At 37.6% G+C, this 22488-nt stretch overlaps 1 protein-coding gene across 1 annotated transcript in view; it reads left to right on the top strand.

Annotated features, from left to right (window-relative positions):
- Positions 1–21123, top strand: part of PSMA8 (proteasome 20S subunit alpha 8) — a gene marked incomplete at both ends in the record, with an annotated part of 30779 nt that extends 9656 nt beyond the window's left edge. The window contains 6 exons of the mRNA XM_082853795.1: positions 4398–4524; positions 9229–9353; positions 12957–13079; positions 18486–18605; positions 18721–18783; positions 21031–21123. Of these exons, the coding sequence (XP_082709921.1) occupies positions 4398–4524; positions 9229–9353; positions 12957–13079; positions 18486–18605; positions 18721–18783; positions 21031–21123 (651 nt within the window). The remainder of the gene's footprint in view (positions 1–4397; positions 4525–9228; positions 9354–12956; positions 13080–18485; positions 18606–18720; positions 18784–21030) is intronic.
- Between the last annotated feature and the right edge of the window lie 1365 nt (positions 21124–22488).

Genomic DNA, 22488 nt, shown 5'->3' with positions numbered 1-22488 from the left:
GATGTTTTTTTAAAACCATGATCACTCCCAGTGAAATTAACAAAAAATCCTTAATATTTTGTAATAGTCTACATTCTAATTTTCCTTATTGCTTACAAAATATCTTTTTATAGCTCTTTTGTTTGAGTCTGAATCTAAAATCCATGCATTGCAGTAAGCTGTTAGATATCTCTTTTATTCTTGAACAGCATCCCCCTTTATTTTCATGCCTTGGACTTTTGTGTGTGTGTGTGTGGTACACGGGTCTCTCACTGCTGTGGCCTCTCCCGTTGCGGAGCACAGGCTCCAGACATGCAGGCTCAGCAGCCATGGCTCACAGGCCTAGCTGCTCCGCGGCATGTGGGATCTTCCCGGACCGGGGCACGAACCCGTGTCCCCTGCATTGGCAGGCAGACTCTCAACCACTGCACCACCAGGGAAGCCCGCCTTGGACTTTTTGAAGAGACTGGATTAATTGTTCAGTAGTATCCCCCATCTAGATTTGCCTGATTATTTTTTTGGCCCTCATAGATTTAACGATTTGGAGAGGTAAGTATAATGAATAAATAATTATAAATGTGTTGATTGCATGAAAAGATAGGTTGTTTAGAGAATAATACAGAAGGACTCCTTGAGGTGAGATTTAAATTGAGAGCTGAAATAAGAGGAGAAGCATTCCAGACAGTGAGAATACCACATGTGAAGGCTCAGAGGAGGGAAACAGAATTGTGTTTGAGAAGTATTGAAAGAAGGTAGTGTAGCTGGTGCTTGGTTAACAACCGTTACATACTATTGTAGAAGTAGGCAGGGGTCAGATCATGCCCAGCTCTATTGGCAAGACTAAGGAGTTTGAAAAAAGTTTCTAAGGGCAGCGGAAGGATATTCAGCTGGAGAGTAATCTGACCTTGTTGATGTTTTTAAATGCTCATGCTGGCTGCTTTGTGGAGACTAGATGGGGGTACAGTGAAGGGTGAGGCTGGAAGAAGGAAGGTGGGGAACAAGAGAAGAAACTGGAAAACCTATTAGGATATGCAGTAGTATGTAGTCCAGGCAAGAAATGATGGTTGCTTTTACTAGAGTGGTGATAGGAAGAAGTGGATAGCTTTTGCAGGTAAAATGGACAGAAACTTGGTGATTGATTGGAAATGGATAGTGTGGAAGAAGGAATGATAAAGGATGTCAACCAGAGTTTTGGCTTGAACAGTTGAATGGATGGTGATTCATATTCTGAGACGAACCTGGCTGCTGATTTGTGATACTTTTAACAAGCTTTGAAATAGTTTTCACAAATGATCTTCTTCCTGCTTTTCTAGTGTTATTTTTAATTTAGGTATGGATGTTGAATTTTATCACGTCTTTGTAGTTTTATCGTTTACTTTTTATTTTTACTATTTGATTGTTTTAGTTTGTACTATTTCAGTTGCCAGTATCAGAAATTCAAATCAAACTAATTTAAGCCAAAAAAATGAATCTATTGAGTCAAGTATCCAAAGGGAGCAGCGGTAAACCTTGCTTTCAGGTTCAACTATATGGCTGCTAGGGTATCAAACGATGTCAGCAGAACTGGTGTGTCTCTTCCTCCCTTTCTCTCCTTCTCTCTCCCCTTCTGTCTCTTGCTTCCTCTCCCTGTTACTTTCACCCTCAGACATAACATCTCTACGTGGTGGCTCCCAGAGAGCCCTAGGCTTCAGGCTGCCAGCTCTAGGTACAGCAGAAGGAATTATCTTATCTTCCAAACACCTCCAGTAAAACTTTAAGGATTTATCATTTGGCTAGGCTGGGTTACATTATAGCCCCACCTAAAGACTCAGTATTTTTTCAAGAACAATTGAAGTTCTGTTCTTATCAGAAGGCCAAAAATAACAGATCCTCCACTTACCCAGTGTAACATTTATATTAAAAGATTTACTTTTATTGATGTTCCTAAAACTCCTGGAATGAACCATACTATTTATGGTATATTGTTATTTTTCTGTACCTCTAGATTCTATTTATGAATATCATTTTGAATGGGCATCAGGTTTCCTAAGTGAAAATCATTAGTACTTTTTGCCAGATTTTAACATTGTTACGTAGCTTTCCCTAAAAGCATTAGGGGGACTTCCCTGGTGGCACAGTGGTTAAGAATCCACCTGACAATGCAGGGAACACAGGTTCGATCCCTGGTCCAGGAAGATCCCACATGCTGCGGAGCAACTAAGCCCGTGCGCCACAGATAATGAGCCCATGTGCTCCAACTGCTGAAGCCCGGGCACCTAGAGCCCGTGCTCCGGAACAAAAGAAGCCACAGCAATAAGAAGCCCACACACCACAATGAAGTGTAGCCCCCGCTCGCCGCAACTAGAGAAAGCCTGCGCACAGCAACGAAGACCCAACGCAGCCAAAAATCAATCAATCAAAATAATTTTTAAAAAGTATTAAGAATATTTCAATTTTGATCTGCACCGTAGAATAATTTAAATAGCATAGGAAGTACCTATAACAGAAGATTAGAAAGAATTTATCCATGAACCTTCTAGGTCTGACACTTGCTTTTGAGGAATAGTTCTTTCCTGAAATTATCCCATGTTGGTTAGTGAGAGTGAGACTTCTATCTTTTCTTGAGTAAGTATGAGCAATTTTTAATTTTTCTAATCTGTCATCTTTTTTCAGTCAGGTTTTCAAATTTATTAACTTAGAATTTTTAAATTCCTACTTTTTCACATGTGCATATATTTATTTAATCCTTTCCTCCTCTTGGCTATATTAACTGAAATACTGCTTTTAATTATTTTTTTTAAAAAACGTATCTTGGGGAGTCTGCTGGTGGCCTATTGGTTAGGATTCTGGGCTTTCACTGCCGTGGTCCAGGTTCAATCCCTGGTCAGGGAACTGAGATCCCGCAAGCTGCTCAGTGCTGCCAAAAATAAAAAAAAATTTTTTTTTTAGATCTTAGTATTATTTATCGATTGTATTGTTTTCTCCCTAACCATTAATTTCTGCTTTTGCCTTACTTCACCTCTTAAGTTTAGCTTAAGTATTTTTATTCCTTTTTGATCTTCTTGAATGAATTCTTAATTTTTACTTGATTTTATAAAGTGAGATTATGAATTTTCTTCTGAGCTTAATTTCATCCACAGAAGACTTTAATATTAGGATTTTCATTACAAACATTTTCTAAATAGTCTGTTCTGACAGTTTTAATCACTTTATCAAGTCAAAAATTATTTAGATGAGAGCTACATATTGTATTCTCTTGTGACCAATGAATTGAATTGGATTTATTTCAATTTTGGGAAAATATTGAGATTTTTTTTTGAGTCCTAATATATGTTAAAGTGTTATAATGTCCCATGGCTTGGTAGAAAGGCATATTCCCTGTAGGGTATAAAGTTCGATATGTGTGTATTAGGTGAGGGTGGGATGTGCGGGGGGGAGGGTTGCTGATGTTGGATAGAATGGTAAGAGAAGGACTATTGGATAAACGGACAGACTTGAAGTAAGGGAACAATAAGAGCAAAAGCCTTGATAAATTGTGTTTTACTTAACTGGAAGATGTAGTCTCAGATCTAGTTCTATATATTTAACTTGTTCTATATTTTTACTTCAATAATACTAATTCAAGCACACCTTTTTGCATAATTATATTGTATAAAACAGTACTAATACCACATTTGGCCACAAGGCAATCATAAAACACAAATGCCTCTCAAAATATTTACATTACCATTGTAATACAGGATTAAAATTCTCATAGATTACTCTTGAACCCCTGAGAAAAGGGTCATGTTTCCCAGAAGTCCCTATCTGAGAGCTACTACTCTTATACATTATTCTTTAAACTTTTTCCCACTTCCTTCCCAAGTGAAGGAGTGGAGAGTGGAGCAATAGTGATTCTTCTTGTTATATTCATGTTTGCATTGAGGTTTTCCTTATCACTGATGTAGCGTGAGGGCATTTGGTCTTTCTCTTGGCTACTTATGGCCCCTATTCCTTATCCCTCCAAATTGTGAGATTCATGGGAGAGCTTTCAGGATTTTTTCTACTTGACTTTCTATACTACTTCTCCTACCACCAGCACTGCTACTACCCATTCTATAAGGAATTCACATGTATTTCCAGCATCTTCTTTCATTTGGGTTAAATTTTTTCTTTATTGAGATAGTACTTCTTTAGGTGTACTGTATGAGATTAGGACACTCACGTAGTTTCAGCATTGGTGGTGTATTCTTCTAGTTTATACCTATTTGTCTTTGCTTTGAGTTTGGGAAATGAACTTCCAGTAAGCCTATACCTATGCATCTATTTTCTTAGAAGTCTCCTTTTCTCATTTTTATTGAAGGTTAAGGAAAAGCCTTTCTCCATAAGTCATATGTTAGAATAATTTGATTTTAGTGTTAAAACTGACAACTCATTATGTTTTTTTAATGACTCAACAGGTTGGAATCCGAGGTACTGATATAGTTGTGCTTGGGGTCGAAAAAAAATCTGTTGCCAAGCTTCAAGATGAAAGAATTGTGAGGAAAATTTGTGCCCTTGATGACCATGTCTGCATGGCTTTTGCAGGTACTTAGGGACCTACAATAATGATAGAGTATCTTGGTGTAGTATCTTGGCCTCTCTGTAGCTGTTATGCAATATTTATACAACATATAGAGCTAAACTCCATTTCTTATTAAACATAAACAGTATGCCTTACATTTTTTGGGAAATCACAACTCTAAACCAGCATTTCTGATAATGAGCTTTCATAAAACATAAATGTTAAAAGAAATATATTACCTTAATTATAACTTTAGGTAGCTGTTTTCTTTTTAAACTTTTTACTTTGAAATAATTATACTTAGGAAGTTACAAAACACAGGGAAGTCCCCTTTACCCAGTTTCCTCCAAAGGTAACATCTTTAAAAACCAGTAAATTGACATTGGTACAAGCCACAGAGCTTATCCAGATTTCACCAGCTCTGTGTGCATTCATTTGCGTGCATTTGTGTGTATGTGTGTGTGTGTGTGTGTGTGTAGGTTTAATAGATTTAACATGCGTACATTCATGTAGCCATCACCAAAATCAAGATATACAACTCTTTGGTCATCACAGGGCTACATCATCCTATTCCTCCTTCTTGTGTCTGACATCTGGCAACTACTAATCTATTCTCTATTCGTGTAATTTTGCATGTGAATGTTGTATGAATAAAATCACGTGGTATATAACCTTTCCATATTGGCTTTTCTTGTTCAGCATAATTCCCTTGCAGTTCATCCAAGTTATTGCGTATGTCATTACTCCATTGCTTTTTATTGCCGAATAGTATTCCATGGTACGAGATATACCACACTTTGCTAACAACTCACCAATTAAAGGACATTTGGATTATTTCCAATTTTTGCCTATTACAAATAAAGCTGGTGTGAACATTTGTGTACAGGTTTTTGCGTTTTCATTTTTCTGGGATAAATGCTTGAGCACAGTTGCTGGGTCATATAATAATGCATGTTTAGTTTAATAAAAGACCGCCAAATTGTTTTCCAGAGAGGCTGTACTATTTTGCATTCTTGCTCACAATGTATGAATGATTCATTTTCTCTGCATCCTCATTAGCATTTGTGTTGTTACTATTTTTTATTTTAGTAAATCTCTTGAAATCTCTTGTTGGATTTAATTTGCATTTGCCTCATAGCTAATGATGTTGAACATATTTTCATGTGTTTATTTGCCACTGTATAGCAAACAAGACATGTTTCTTGTCTTTTTTTTTCTTTTTGCTCCTTTTCTAATTGTTTTTTTTCAAAACCAAACTTTTGTATTGAAGTTTAAAAACTTTATTGAGCAAAAAATAGCCTTTACCTTACTATCTTATAAAAGGAATCATTTTGCCACAGAACAAGTCTTAATACATTTTAAAAGGTTGAAATCACACAAAGTATTTTTTCTGACCAAAATTGAATAAAACTAGAAATCAAGAGCAGAAGAAAAATGGAAAAATCCACAATATGTGGAAATTAAAGAGTACACCTAAAAAACCCCATGAATCAAAGAAGAAATCACAAGAGAAATTAGAGGATATCTTGAGACAAATGAAAATGAAAACACAACATACAAAACTTACGGGATGCAGCCAAAGGATTGCTAAGAGGAAAATTTATAGCTATAAATGCTTACATTAAAAAAAAGAGGGCTTCCCTGGTGGCGCAGTGGTTGAGAGTCCGCCTGCCAATGCAGGGGACACGGGTTTGTGCCCTGGTCCGGGAGGATCCCATATGTCGCGGAGCGGCTGGGCCCGTGAGCCATGGCCGCTGAGCCTGCGCGTCCGGAGCCTGTGCTCTGCAACGGGAGAGGCCACAACAGTGAGAGGCCCGCATACCGCAAAAAAAAAAAAAAAAAAAAAAGAAAGATTTCAATTTAGCAATCTTTTACATTAAGAACTAGTAAAAGAAGAATAAACTATAAACCCAAAGCCAGCAGAAGGAAGGAAATAATAAAGATTAGAGCAGAGATATGTAAAATAGAGAATAGAAAAACAATAGAGAAAAAGCAATGGACCCGAGATTTGGTTCTTTGAAAAGATCAACATTATGATAGTATTTTCAAGTTAAAGTTGTATAAATTTAAAAGCAACAGACTGAGGACTCATTTCTTCTATAGGTTGCCTATTTATAAAGAAAGCGAAATTGCAATTTTCAATGTATCTTTAAATAGAAGTGGTTCTCTTTTTCCTAGCCATTTAGTATTGATTTGTATAATTGCTAGTTCTTATGTTAAAATCAGACACATATACACAACTATGTTACTTGTATGGTTTGACAAATTTATCACTTATTTTTTTCCTTGAAGTAGTTACATTACTACTTTCTAAGTATGATACTTTTATTTTTCTGTAGTTTTGGACCATGTTTACAATGTAAAGGGGAAAACGGTACTTCAAAATCTCCTTTCTGATCATATTTTTAAGTTGAGTGAAGCTTTTAGTCTATAGGGTAGGATAAGTCAATCTGTTCCCATTTCTTTCTCTCAGATGACCTTTGCAAAGAGAAGAGAATCAGTTTCTCTTCTTTAACTGAGTATCTGATTATAATTCACACCCTACTCATGAATGTTAGAGTGTTAACAGCGGCATATTCTGACAACGTCTTCATTGTTGGTTACTGTTAAGTATCTTCAGGAGCTGACAGTTCTTCCAGGTTTGTAGAAACACATTTTGAAGTGGTGTAGAAGGGAAACAAGAGTCTGCGACTGCAGAAGACTGATGGTTATGTGGGAAACGGCTGTTTCAGAGATTTTGTGAAAGAATATTTTGGGCAATATGATATTAAGAGAGTGGAGAAAGAAAGAAAATGGTGATGGAAAGGTCAAATGCCAAAAAAGTCTTTAGTAGAAATGTTTGTAATTATTAGAATACATTTTAAGTTTTTGGTCAGTTTGTTTTTCTTTTGATAGGAACACCTTCTATCTCCTTATTAGAAGTGTTGAGAATTCATCACATGATGTTTTGGTATGACAAAAGCAAGATGAAGTTTTTTTTTTTCTTTCTTTCTCTTTCTCTCTTTCTCTTTTTTGGCCACATGGTTTGTGGGATCTTAGTTACCTGACCAGGGATTGAACCCGGGCCATCGGCAGTGGAAGCACAGAGTCCTAACCACTGGACCACCAGGGAATTCCCTTCTTTTTGTTTTAACATTCCTGATTTTCAAACCCCTAATCTTAGACAAAAAGCTGAGAAGTGACATGTCACAGTTATACTGAATGCAGATTGAATTCTGTCTGATAATGAAGTAATACTCATTGTTTTCATAAGAAGAAATCCAGCTTACTTCATGGTTTAGGTAATAAGTATCTTGGTTCTGGAATTAGGATGGACCATCAACCTTTGAACAATCTGCCACTGATATCTTCTCAAAAAAGTTTTAAAACCTAATAATCAAACCAGCTACAGTAAGTCCCCTACATATGAACCTTAGAGTTGAGAACTTTCAAAGATGCAAATGGGTCTTCACATGTCCAATCACATAAGTTAGTTCACGTGTCTGGCGTACATTGTCATGTGCATGCATCCTCTACAAGTGGTTGTGCTTTTATATACTTTACAGTACTGTATAGAGTACAGTAGTACAGTGTCTTTATTTCAAGCTCAGGATATCTGGAAGCAAGGGTAAAAGCAGCAGTGATGTAGCTGGTACTGCTGAAGAACTGAAGAGATTCTCAATGCAGGAAATGACAAGGGGATTTTCTTTATTTGACAAGGCGCTGTTAGCTTTTGAGGACAGGACCCGAACATAGAATGGTACACGAAGGTTGCAGCAGCCATTCAGAATGCAGTCCAGTGCTACCGTGTCATCTATGATGAGAAAAAAAAAGCTACTACCCAGACATCACTGGATCGTTTTTTCAAGCATGTAGATAGAATTGAACCCAGCAAGGAACCAGAACCTGTGCCATCAGCGTCAGGCGTGAGTGAAATTGCAGTTTGTCCTCCGTCTCCTATTGCTGACGATCCTTCAGCTCTACCATCCCCCACCTCCTCTCCCTCCTCCAGTCAGTAACTCTTCTTGCCTGTTCACTCGATGGCAGACCCTGTATGCCAGCTGTTGTACTGTACTACTGTACTTTTCAAGGTACTGTACTGTAAGATTAAAAATGTTTTCTTTATTTTCAGTGTTTGTTTCTTATGTATTATTTGTGTGAAAAGTATTATAAACCTATTACAGTACAGTACTATGTAGCCAATTGTGTTCGTTGGGTACCTAGGCTAACTTTGTTGGACTTAGGAACAAATTGGACTTATGAATGCATTTTCGGAACAGAACTCGTTCGTATGTAGGGGACTTACTGTCGTGTGAATTAAACCGTTTTGATCTTTGAGAAATAGGTGACTTAACATTAGTGTTTAAACATTATTCCTTAAAACAACTTTCTTTAAAAAGTAAATAAGAATGGATCAGGGCTTCCCTGGTGGCGCAGTGGTTGAGAGTCCGCCTGCCGATGCAGGGGACACGGGTTCATGCCCCGGTTCGGGAAGATCCCACATGACGCGGAGCGGCTGGGCCGGTGAGCCATGGCCGCTGAGCCTGCGCGTCCGGAGCCTGTGCTCCGCAACGGGAGAGGCCACAACAGTGAGAGGCCCGCGTACCACAAAAAAAAAAAAAAAAAAAAAAAGAACATATATTGGAAAAAACAAAGGATGTTACAAGAAAAATATCATGGTGGCCAAAACCCTTTTGACAAGAAAAAATGCCATCCTTTTTTTTCTAATGTATCGACTACTTTTATAGGACTGACTGCTGATGCAAGAGTAGTAATAAGCAGAGCTCGTGTGGAGTGCCAGAGTCATAAGCTTACAGTTGAGGACCCAGTCACTGTAGAATATATAACTCGCTTCATAGCAACCTTAAAGCAGGTAAGCCAGTATTCCAACAGATTTCTTCAAGTTTTCTTCTTTTCCATCATTATGGGTCCTGTCATGGGAATACTACAGTCACTCCAACCATTTAGTCTATTAAAACATGCTAAATTCCTTATTATTTCTCACATTTAACTTCAAACTCACATTCTTATTCCAGTGGAGTGGATTGATTTGATATCAGAAATCTCAATCAATGTCAATTCTGAGAATTATATTAAATTTTAAAAAACGAGTAACCTTTTAAGGAGATTTCTACAGTTGTACAGATTTCTACATCAGAGATGTAGCAGTAAAACACGTTTTAAAGTTTTCCAAAGAAATACCCATGATTGTTTCACCTACAAAGCTAAACACAACTGATCAGGTTTAGATATGACTTCTTCTGAGTCCATGTGTAGAAACATGATTTGACATTTAGTATAATCATGATGTATACAAGTATTGTTTCATTTATTATCATTTTCTTTGTTCTTTAAATATGGCAACATCTCCTTATACTTACCATCCTTACGAACTATATAGTTTAGGTTGTTTCCAGTTTCTTTCCTTTTCTCCTTTTCTCTCTCTCTCTCTCTCTCTCTCTCTCTCTGCCTTTCTCTCTGTCTCTCTCTCAATTTGCTGCTTTAATAACATTACTCTATCTTTGTCACAGCTTTTGTTTTTCTTTTTTGAATTATATTGTTAAATTAATTTTCAGTATGGAATTACTAGATTAGAGATTGTAATTAGTTTTAAGACTCTTGTTATACGTAGCTAAATTGCTTTCTAAAAAGATAGAACAAATTTTTATTGTACAACTAGCAATGCATAAATACATCCCTGAAGAATCATCAGCATTGGGTTTTTCATTTTTCTTTTATTTTGCAAATAAGTATAACATAGTACTGTAATAGTTGTTTTAATTTGTATTTTATAATTAGTAGTAAGGTCAATTTTTTTCCACATGTTGGTATGCTATTTTCATTTCTCCCAGTGTAAACTATCTTTCCTTTTGACAGGCACTCTAGTAGTTAAGAATGTACTCCCAGGAGCCAGAATTTTGGGATTTAAATCCTGGCTTTGCTACTTCCTAGTTAATGCCTTGGGAAAACTATTTAGCCTGTTTTGCCTCAATTTTCTTATTTATAAAATGAATGTTACAATAATGTTTGTTGAATTGCAATATGGATTAAATGATTTAGTACATTTTAATGCATTTAGAATACTTCCTGGCATGGATTTTACCATTTGTCTACACAGATTTTTTTTTTGTGTTTTTTTTTTTTTTTGGGGGGGGGGGGTTTTGCGGTACGCGGGCCTCTCACTGCTGTGGCCTCTCCCGTTGCGGAACACAGGCTCCGGACGCGCAGGCCCAGCGGCCATGGCTCATGGGCCCAGCCCCTCCGCGGCATGTGGGATCCTCCCAGACCGGGGCACGAACCCGTGTCCCCTGCATCGGCAGGCGGACTCTCAACCACTGCGCCACCAGGGAAGCCCTACACAGATTTTTTAATAGGTTCTATATATTCTAGATATTAAAGTTTTAGATTACATACATGTTTTTTTTAATTTAATTCATGTTTCAAGAAAGTTCAACATTTTTATATTGTTCTGTTTTTCTTTTTTCTTTGCTTTGATTTCCCAGTAGTTAAAAGGTACTCACCAAAAAACAAGGTGCGGAACATTGTATATACAAGACTCCCAAATGTGGATTTTAGGTTTTCTTTTGGAAATACAAAAGCTATTATGCATGGAACATTTATAGAAATATACATTGTGAATCTGTAACAGTGGGGTTGCTACTGAGGAGGAGGCTGAGGCTCTGGGACAAAAGAGTTATCCCCATGTACACCTTTTGTTCTTTTAAATTATTTTAAGTTGTGCATATGTTACTTTTTCATTAAAAAGTGGTTGATTAGGACTTCCCTTGAGGTCCAGTGGTTACGACTCCACGCTTCCAGTGCAGGGAACGCGGGTTTGATCCTTGGTGGGGGAACTAAGTTCCCACATGCAGCACGGTGCAGCCAATACAAAACAAAACAAAAAATGTGGTTAATTAAGCAAATAAGGTAAAAGTTTCTCTCCTCTAAAGTATATTTACAAAACATCTACTTCATACCTAGGTGTGAACTAGGAACATTAGGAAATACAGAGAAAAAAGACAAACCCTATTCTTTAAGAGTTTATATTGTGGACTTCCCTGGTGGTGCAGTGGTTAAGAATCTGCCTGCCAGTGCAGGGGACATGGGTTCAATCCCTCATCCGGGAAGATCCCACATGCTGCCGAGCAACTAAGCCCGTGCGCCACAACTACTGAGCCTGTGCTCTAGAGTCCGTGAGCCACATCTACTGAGCCTGCGTGCCACAACTACTAAAGCCCACATGCCTAGAGCCTGTGCTCCGCAACAAGAAAGGCCACCGTAATGAGAAGCCCATGCACCGCAACGAAGAGTAGCCACTGCTCACCACAGCTAGAGAAAGACTGCGCATCAACGAAGACCCAACGCAGCCAAAAATAAAAATAAATAAATTTATAAAAAATAAAAGTATGTTATTAAAAAAAGGAGTTTATGTTTTAACTCACTATTTGCATTCAAAATTTAAAGTGGTTTGGGATTCCCTGGCTGTCCAGTGGTTAGGACTCCATGCTTCTACTGCAGGGGGCCCGGGTTCAATCCCTGGTCTGGGAACTAAGATCCCACAAGCCATGAAGCCAAAAAGAAACCCCAAAAAACCCCGAAACTTAAAGTGGCCTATAAATATAGATATAATACAATTAAAATTTAAAAACAGATATGTAGACAAGTCCAAGAAGAAAGCTAGTATAAAGCTATCTCAAGCCATAGAGCTATATACAGTTCCTACAGTTGCCTACAAATGTAGTCATGAGTTTTCTGCCAGGGCTGCCTCTCTGCACAACTTCTGTGGATGCCAGTCTCAGAATTAGTGTGAATTCCACTCCCTAGAGCACAAATTCAGAAAGTTCCTGGCACTAAAGTAAAAAGAAATACCATTGGTTTCCAGTGCCCCACTGTCAGTCAGGAAAAAACATATTTTTTCTTCAAGAGAAACAGAGGTTCCTTGTCTTGGTACTGAAAGAAGTGTCTTAGTTGGGTTTTTATATAGAGATAACTTGGTATAGTGAACAGAATATACTTGATACTAATAGTATCAAGTAAGAATACTTGATAATAACAAAGTGTCCCTCAAAGTAAACCAAGGACATGCTTCCAAAGCACAGCTCATTGAAATCAGCTTTATTGGGAACCAAAATGGTATGACATGCACAGTTCTCTGAAGTAAGAAAAAAGCTTAAAGTCTAGTTATGTTACCAAACTTACATAAGGCAACGAGAAAACAAATTTAAGACCATACATAAGAAACTTACGATTTTATTTTACATATCGTGTACATTTATTTCTTAAAATTTTCATCATGGATTGTGGTTAGTACAAAAAAAGGAAGAGGATCTTGAAGTTATACACAATAGGAATTAATGAAGATCATATTATCAGGAATACTTTACTATTGGAATTTGTTATTTGATAAGTAATAGTGTTGTCCTTTCTTTAAAAGGCCTCATATAGAAAGTAGTCATGAAAACATTTTATTTTTCAGAAATATACTCAAAGCAATGGACGAAGACCTTTTGGTATTTCTGCCTTAATTGTAGGTTTTGACAATGATGGTATCCCAAGATTATATCAGACTGATCCCTCTGGTACTTATCATGCTTGGAAGGTGAGTCATGAATTTGTTAATGTATTTTAGAATTTGAGTAGGTGCTTTATCGCTTTCAGGGACATGACAACAAATTATGTTGTACTAAAATATTGATGGTAGTATAAACTTTATGTGACAATTTAGCTAGTCAGAAACTATGATGGTTTTTGATGGATAAAGAAACACTTTGGTTTATTAATCACGGGATCTTTACTTTTGAAAAATGTGACAAACCAAAATGTATATAAATGACAAATTAAGATAAATACCCAGTTTCTTTTCATCATTCATTCCTCCGTATTAGTAGGATGCTTGCTTTGAGTAGAAATAGTCTTTTTGTTTTCAGTAAAGCATTAAATGAGCTTTTAAATCTCATGGTGAAATCTTTAATATATCCTCTATTCTAGGAGAGTCAAAGCACCCCAAACTATGGATCTATACCTATGTGTCAGTACCTGGCAGTTGTATCCACATAATTCCTGGAACATAGTTTGTTTTCCAGATAAGTTGTTACTCTTGTTTTAGTACCCAACTGCTAACTTTGTTTAATGGTAAACTCAAATCTAATACAAAAGTCTAGGGCTTAGGGAAACTAGTGACAGCTTGCAGAAGTGAATTTTTGTATATTCTCATATATAAGAATAAGACTATATACTATAGAGTCTAAGTGATTTTGACTTTATTAAAAGTTTAAACACTCAGGCTTTAAATAATTTTATAGAGAGCTTATTTTACTGTTATTAAGGGCCAAATAAATTCATGGGAAATACTGCCTTGGTCTTTAAACCTGTATTAACTAAAGGATTTGATTTTAGCTTACCATACTCATAAGACGGTTATGAGTTAACCAGGCCAATAAAACAGTGGATTATATTCTTGCCACAAAGATCTGAATACTTGCGTTATTAACTGCACATCTTAAAAAGCTATCTGGACAATCTAATTGGTAACCAGAAACTATGAATTTACCTGATGCAAATGCCAGACTTTTTTTCTGCCGGTTAGAAATCTTTTACAGGTACTAGATTTCATGTGCCTCTCAAATCTATGCTCTAAACATATTATTACACTCAATCTTTCTCTAAATATTTTGAAGTCTGCCATCTTCTGTTTACATTTATCATTACATCCTGACCTTTAATTTCAATATCATAACAATTTCCAAGTTTACATAATTTTCTATTTTAATTTGGTTGCTCCCTGGGGGTTACATAGAGAAGCATTTTTATTTCATTTCAAGGTCAGTCAGGAAAATTATGGAAATTTTTTTAATTGTTGGGGATTTCATTTATCACTCAGGTCTGAAACTGCTGCTGTGGTACTGCAAGGCCACGTGGTGGAGGTGGGGAGGGTGTGAACAGCGTGAGCATGTGCACACACACACCTGCACCCCGTTATCATCATTTTACTGATTTTACATGTTGTACTTTCTTATAAGATTTTGGTTGAAGGAAGCATTATGCAGCTTAAAAAAATCATCAATAACAAAAAAGTCTTGGAAACTTTAATTTTACGTATTTGGTAAGTAAGACTCAGGAGTTAAGTGATTTTTTTTTTTTTTAAGTTCACTAGTTAATAGCAAAACTGGAATTAGAACTCAGGGTCTTCTGCTTGTTAGTCCAGTATTCTGTCCACTACTTCATGCTACTTCCCTAGGCCAAAGGATTCTCTATACATTTTATATAAATTCTGACATTCAGTCTTTAAAGGTGGAGTAAAATCTTCGGTTTTATTTTTATTTGTGGGGGGGGGGCGCGCTATGGCACTTTAAACATAAGATCAAGTTTTTTTGTTTGTTTGATTCTATGTTTTGTTTTTTTACTCTGACCTACTATACCACGTAGCCTGACAGGATGGTAGAGGACTTGAGAACACAGCTCTGGTACCATGAGATGACAACACTGCAGTACTAGGCTGTAGTCTTACAGCGTACACAGAGGACATGTGAAATAGATACTAGAGATTTTTGCTTATTAGAGTAACATGATCTGATTTATATTTTTAAAGTATCTCTCTTTTTTTTTTTTTGCGGTACGCGGGCCTCTCACTGTTGTGGCCTCTCCCGTTGCGGAGCACAGGCTCCGGACGCGCAGGCTCAGCGGCCATGGCTCACGGGCCCAGCTGCTCCACAGCATGTGGGATCCTCCCAGACCGGGGCACGAACCCGCGTCCCCTGCATCCGCAAGCAGACTCTCAACCACTGCACCACCAGGGAAACCCTAAAAGTATCTCTTTTATTGAGAACAGATTGTAGGGTAGAAGCAGGCAAACAAGTTAGGGGACTCTTAATAATAATTCAGGCAAGACCAGATTTAGATCAGGGGCAGTGGCCAGTGAAAGGTGGGGATAGATCCAGTCTATTCTGTAAAGGAGGAGAACCCAGAAAGCAATATCCTGGATCCTAAGTGAAAACAGTATTCTAAGAAGAGTTGATCAGCTGAGTCAGTGCCACTGATGGATCAAGTAAGAAGAGGACATGAAATGATTGAATTTGGTAACAGGCAAGTCATTGGTGACTTTGGCAAGGACAGCTTGGATGGAGCGATGGTGAACAGCTTATAAGGCCAAGTGTTTTGCTGTTGTAGGTAACACTTTAAAACAGGAACAAAGTTAATATGTTGTATATTTCAGAGCAGTGTTTCTCAAAGTGTATTTCTTTTGATGTTAATAGGTGTAATGTAAACAAGCTCTTTAAAGTTAATTAACTTTGAGAGATGTTTTTCTAAAGAAATTTAATAAATTTTGTTACGTTCTGCATCTTCTAAAAGGCATTATAAATATTCTAGAAGCAGCTAAAGTAGTAGTCTCCAAGATTACTTGAATTTGGAACCCTTTTATCATAAATCCTCTCTCCACTCTGGTATTCTTTGGAAAATATTTTAAAGGCCATTTAACCATCATTTTTAGGAAGTATATTAGGAAGTGCTTTGGGGATCAGCATTTGTTGAAGAGAAGGGAACCAGATTAGGCCGAGGGAAAAGTTGGACTGCAGTGCAATCTCAATAAAGGCCTCATCAATCCCATGGGAAGCCCTGGATCTGGGGTAGCTCTTCAAAGTTGTTCCAAGTTGGGGTGAGGGGACTGGACATTAATAGCTCTTCATCAATCAGTCATTGGACTTGGGCCAACCCTAGATAGTACAAGACCTTAGATGAGGCAGCTCTTGTTAACAAAGGCACCTCTCAAAGAAAGTTAAGAGCTGAGGGCTGTGTACCATTGGCACTTCCAGCAACTGTAGGAATAAGGCTTTCATTTCTGAAGGGAGGTGGGGCAGTATGTCACAGGATCTACTCAAAGGTGTATTCGTGAGTTATTGTTCTTGGCTCCTAACAACAGAGATGCGATGATTCTTCACACAGAAGGATTTATTTCTCCCACGTAATGAGAAGGTTGAAATAGGCAGTTGCTGGTGTTTGTCTCTTTTATTAGTCTTTTCTCATGCTCTCAAGGTAGTTACTAGACCTCGAGCCAACATGTCTGCATTACAGGCAGCAAGGATTACTAGAAGTTTCACCCAGTTACTTCCACTTGTATATACCTTTTGGTAACAGAGGGTAGGACATGACATTTTTCAGCAGGCACATTGCCTAGAGTTCAGTTACAAAGGAAGAATGGACATTGGGGTTGGCAGCTCATATTGTTTGCCACAGAAAATCGTCATTAATCTGGATAGGCAGGCAGGAAAAACACTGCAAACCCATCAGAGTCTGTTGAAGTGAGCTGGAGTGGGTGATCGGGTTGCAGGGAGGGTAGGGGCATGAGTGTGGCAAGAAGCAGCTAGATTTTAGGAAACCAGTCAAATAGGTTAAGAGTTAAAGAATTTTGACATCAGCAATCGGAAGAGGTGGACAGGAACGTCACCAGGAATTTACAAGGTGACTTTTAAAGGCTCAGTGAGATTTTTGGACAAACCACTACCTTATGTACTTCCTCTCTGGACAGCAACCAATTAGTTAACCAAAACAAACTAGAAGCTGATAAACTCCAAAGTCATACCAGGCTGAAGGCTTTACCTTTGATGTTAATGAAATTTCAAGGCCACAAAATCTGATTTAAAATTTCACAGCTATTTAGTTTAATCTTCTGAAATATAAAGGTATCAAAAAAGTTCTGTCAGGTAGCAGAATTATATACTCATGTAGTACAAAAGGTGTGTTTTCATTCTCACTTCCTAAAAGACTCCTTTGAGATCTCTTTCCAGTAATCATAATACCTACCAGTTGGAACTGAGACATCCCCCATTTCGTGCCAGAATCCTTCAGTGAAAGGATGGGCCTTTCTGCTGGTTCTTTTCTCTCTCTAGAGACATCACAGCAAGGGGCATGTGGCAGCATGGGGTATAGAGTTCAAAGCTTGGATTGGTGATTCCGTCTACTTGGTTTCAAAGCTCAGATCTTCTGCTTACCCGCTATATGATCTTGGGCAAGATTACTTAAGCCAGTGGTTCACAATGGGGGTGATTTTGTCCCATCTAAGGGACATTTGGCAATATCTAGAGACACATTTGGTTGTCACAGCTGAGGCCGGGGTGCTGCTGGCATCTAGTGGATAAAGGCTGCTAAACATCCTACAGTGCACAGGACAGCCCTCACAAGGGCAGAGCTATCCAGCCCGGGATGCCAACAGCGCTGAGGTTGAGAAGGCTCTTTTAACCCTGTATGGATTAGAGTAGTAACAGTTCCTATTTAATTGTTTTTGTGATGGTTAAGATGAGATAATCCATGTAAAATGCTTAACATAGTGCCTGGCACATTAAGTGCTCTGTTAATATAAATTACTGTTATCATCATCATTATCATTACTATTACTGGATATTGAGACTAAATGGAAAGAACATGCCATATACTACTTGTAGTCATGCAGCCAGGAAAATGCATTTACCTCTTCCCGTCATTTGATGAAAATTTCTAAAGAACAAAGAAAAATGGGGCATGGAACAGAAGCAGCCTTTCTTGCTTATAGTCAAAGGATAATGAATCAGTAATTAGTATACTTAGCTAAGTTCTAAGAAAATGATGCACAGTCCTATCCACAGAAACAACTTTCTTCTTCACAGTGATGTCCTTTTTTTTCTTTTCTTCTTTTTTCATCATATTGCAAAGTTATGTCTCCTTTCCTCTTCACATCTTTTCGAGTTTCAACTCTTTTAATCTTTTCTGACTACTAAGGACTTGGGAGCCATTAAGGAAATAGAAAGCACTGGCCAGGAAAGCATTGGTATATTTGAAAGTCAGGCATGCCATCACCACAGATTATTCATATAGTAATCAGATGAGCTGTTGAAATGTTTGCTAAATCTTTGAACCTACAATCTTCATTTAGTAATTATGCTAAGAAATATTGGAGTAAGCTCTAAACCTCACTTAGTAACCATAAGTTCATTCATATTGCAGTGATATTAATAATTATCTTCTATCTTTCAAGGCAAATGCAATAGGTCGAAGTGCTAAAACTGTCCGAGAATTTCTAGAAAAGAATTACACAGAAGATGCTATAGCAAACGACAGTGAAGCTATCAAATTAGCAATAAGAGCTTTGCTGGAAGTAAGTGATCTAATAAAGCATATACAGAAAAGCATGTTTTTTCCCCTCATTCAGTCGCCTTTTAAAACAGAGACTTTCCTGAAGTAATTCTAAAATTGCACTTGTTTTACATTAGGTTGTCCAATCTGGTGGAAAAAACATTGAACTTGCTATAATAGGAAGAAAGCAACCTTTGAAGGTAAGTCATTAACCAAAGAGGAAAAAATATCTGTAGTATAAAGTATTTTGACAAAATTTAATATGTTGTTGACACCTGTGAATCTTTTATTATAAGCCTGAAACATCCATTAGCATCCACTGACACTATGATGACTTCTGTTTTGTTTCTGTAGCCTAATAGTCACTAATTTGTACATGCTTATTACACAAGCAGTTATCTATTCCTAGCCCTCTGGGAAGACCTAGATGTGCTGAGATCTATATATAGGCCTACCCCATTTAGTATATGTTCTTATAAGTAGGAACCCCTACTGAGTCAGTCCTATATAGGGTCAGTGTAGTATATTCCTTACAAAGATTCATTCCTGGCACCATATAGAGAACAGTTACTCTTCCTGTCTTTACATCTTCTGAAATCAAGATTAGCTTCTAGCCAATGTCATTCCGCTGCCATTTATATAATTGTTGGCCCTCTAGGCTTCTAACACAGTGTTATCCTTCATTATGTCAAAAAACCACCCTTGGGCTTCCCTGGTGGCGCAGTGGTTGAGAGTCCGCCTGCCGATGCAGGCGACGCGGGTTCGTGTCCCGGTCTGGGAGGATCCCGCGTGCCGCGGAGCGGCTGGGCCCGTGAGCCATGGCTGCTGAGCCTGCGCGTCCGGAACCTGTGCTCCGCAACGGGAGAGGCCACAGCAGTGAGAGGCCCGCGTACCGCAAAAAAAAACACAACAAAAAAAACCCCCACCCTTTCTTGATTGCCTACTGGTTTTTATCTATTTTCTCTACTTTTCATTTATGAGTGCCTTGAGCTTATGTAAGACTTGCATTTTAATATCTAGTGTGATAATCTTTCCATATTTCTTTATGGCAAGTCTAGCATTATTATTTGTACACCTTTTGTCAGCCACTATGTGTTAAAACTGCTAGACTGCAAAATAAAGTATTCAGAACGCTGTGATAAATTGTTCCAAATATTGTGATAGAGGACTCATTGGCTAAAGAACATTTGAAATGTGGTTCACTATTGTTCATTAGGTAGAGCTTCACACTGTTTGCTAACTAGCTGTCCTTTAGCTGAGAGTATACAAAAGCACTTGCATGGGAAACTATATGAAAAGTGCGCTAAAAAGGATTATTTTACATATAACTTTTGTTTTAAAGAAAATATTTCAAGGGGAAATAATGTTAAAATCAGTGCTGTGTGGAGTAGTGGTTTTTGCTTTTGTTTTTGTTTTCTTGACAGTTTTTTTGTTGTTGTTATTGTTGTTTTGACACCAATGGATGGGGATGCAAGGAGAGTGCAGGAGCAAGTTTCAATGAATTAGAGAAATGGGGACAGGGTAGTTGGGTCTGCCTCTGCAAGGACATAATAACCAGGGTGCTGAGCACAGAGTATGGAGATAGGAACTGGGTCAGGTTGTCACCCCTGCTGCCAAGGACTCAGGGACAGATGTGCCAACACCACAGGGACACAGAACCACTGAGTCCAGAGTCACCTCTCCAGCCCCATCACATACATATGTACACACCTGGACAGACACACACACACAGATATACATATAGTTTTATTTATGAGTGGTAGAATGGTATGTGTACTGGCACCAAAGTTACACTATCTTTCCACATGATATTTCACAATAGGCTGTGTAGTGAATAGAGCCTGTGCTTTGGAATTGGATAGATCTGGGTTTAATTTCCAGCAGATACATTTATTTAACCATATGATCTGGAGCAAGTTGCTCCCAACTTTGATTTTAAATAAAATAAAATTGATTTAAATAAAATAAAAACTGTTTTGCTCTCTACTCAGTAGCTGTAAACAAAGCACAGTGTACATCATCATTTTCCTGCCTTTGGCTAGTCCATGAGCTGACAAGATAGACAAACCTTTTCAAGAATCACAGTGGGGTAGGGATAGGAGTTCAGTAATGAGTTATTTGCTCATGAATAGAACAAGCCTCGCGTAAAAATGTTTTCAGAGTTATCATATATAGGATATGTAGTGCAATGTTGCATTTGCCCAGCTTTCTATATTAGCACACGAGAGTAGAAATGTCATAGAGTTCTGGTTTTGTCCATAATTGTTACAAGTATGTTGCTTTTGAACCTTGTGAAATATTTCATTATATATTTGAAGTTATAAAATATAATGTTATAAATAGAACATAAAAATTTATAAAATATAATTGGGTTCCTTCACATTATAAATATTTAGAAAGTATTGCTATAACTGAAGTTTGCTTTTTAAATTTTTTTCTCTTTTCAGATGTTTAGTGCCAAAGAAATTGAATTACAAGTAAATGAAACAGGAAAGAAAAAGGAAGAAGCAAAGAAGAAAAAATCAAAGAAGACTGCCTAATTCTTAGGATAAACCCTGGGAGCTTTTAGTATTTTGTTGTGCTCCTTAGAATTATTTAGTGAAATTTTAAGGAAATAAGTTAATTTGCAACATTACATTTAGTAGTTACGTGTTGTTTTGAGAATGCCATATTTGTGGCTGTCTTCAGTCTATTACATGGACAAACATACATTAGTATGAAGATTTTCTTTGAAAAGAGAGTTCAGTAATTGTTGAAAGCAGTCAAGATTTTACATAAGCCCGAGACTATATAACTTGCCTTGTATGTTACTTTTTTCATACATGCAAATTTAACTAATAAAAATGTTTCATTAAAAATTAATAATTTGGTGCCATTTGAGCATAGACTGTCAGTTAAAGATAGCTATTCCAAAATAAACTGAATATACTATTGACTTGCATTTCTAGATGAATGATAAAAACATCCTTGTGTTGGTGAATTGCCAAAATTTTGTCAGAGCCTTTTAAAAAAATTTTTTAATATTTTGTTATATTTATTTTACCTTTGTTATTGTATAAGTTGCAGTACAGTCATCCCTTGGTATCCAAGGGGGATTGGTTCCAGGACCCCTTGTGGATACCGAAATACGCAGATGCTCAAGTCCCTTATACAAAATGGCACAGTATTTGCATTAACCTATACACATCCTCTTGTATACTTTATATTTTCTTCCACTTTTATTGAGATATAATTGACATACAGCACTGTATAAGTTTAAGGAGTACAGCATAATGATTTGATTTAGAAACATCATGAAGTGATTATCACAATAAGTTTAGTGGACATCATCTCATATAGATGCAAAATGAAATAAACAGAAAATAATTCTATTTCTTGTGGAGAACTCTTAGGATTTACTCTCTTAACAACTTTCATATATAACGTACAATGTACCATGTTGTACATTACATCCCTAGTACTTATTTATCTTATGCCTGGAAGTTTGTGCCTTTTGACTGCCTTCATCCAATTGCCCCTTCCTCCAACCTCTGCCTCTGGGAACCACAAATCTGATCTCTTGAGTGAGTTTGTTTGTTTTTTCTCTTTTTTTTAAATTTATTTAGTTTATTTTTAGCTGCGTTGGGTCTCTGTTGCTGTGCACGGGCTTTCTCTAGTTGCAGCGAGCGGGGGCTACGCTTCGTCGCGGTGCACAGGCTTCTCATTGCAGTGGCTTCTCTTGTTGCAGAGCATGGGCTCTAGGTGCATGGGCTCAGTAGTTGTGGCTTGCGGGCTCTAGAGCGCAGGCTCAGTAGTTGTGGCACACGGGCTTAGCTGCTCCACGGCATGTGGTATCTTCCTGGACCAGCGATCGAACCCGTGTCCCCTGCATTGGCAGGCGGATTCTCAACCACTGTGCCAGCAGG

Source organism: Leucopleurus acutus (genome assembly GCF_964270905.1).
Source record: "Leucopleurus acutus genome assembly, chromosome: 13".
NCBI lineage: Eukaryota > Metazoa > Chordata > Mammalia > Artiodactyla > Delphinidae > Leucopleurus > Leucopleurus acutus.
The sequence above is the reverse complement of the archived record's forward strand: the minus strand, read 5'-3'. Positions and strand labels throughout refer to the sequence as shown.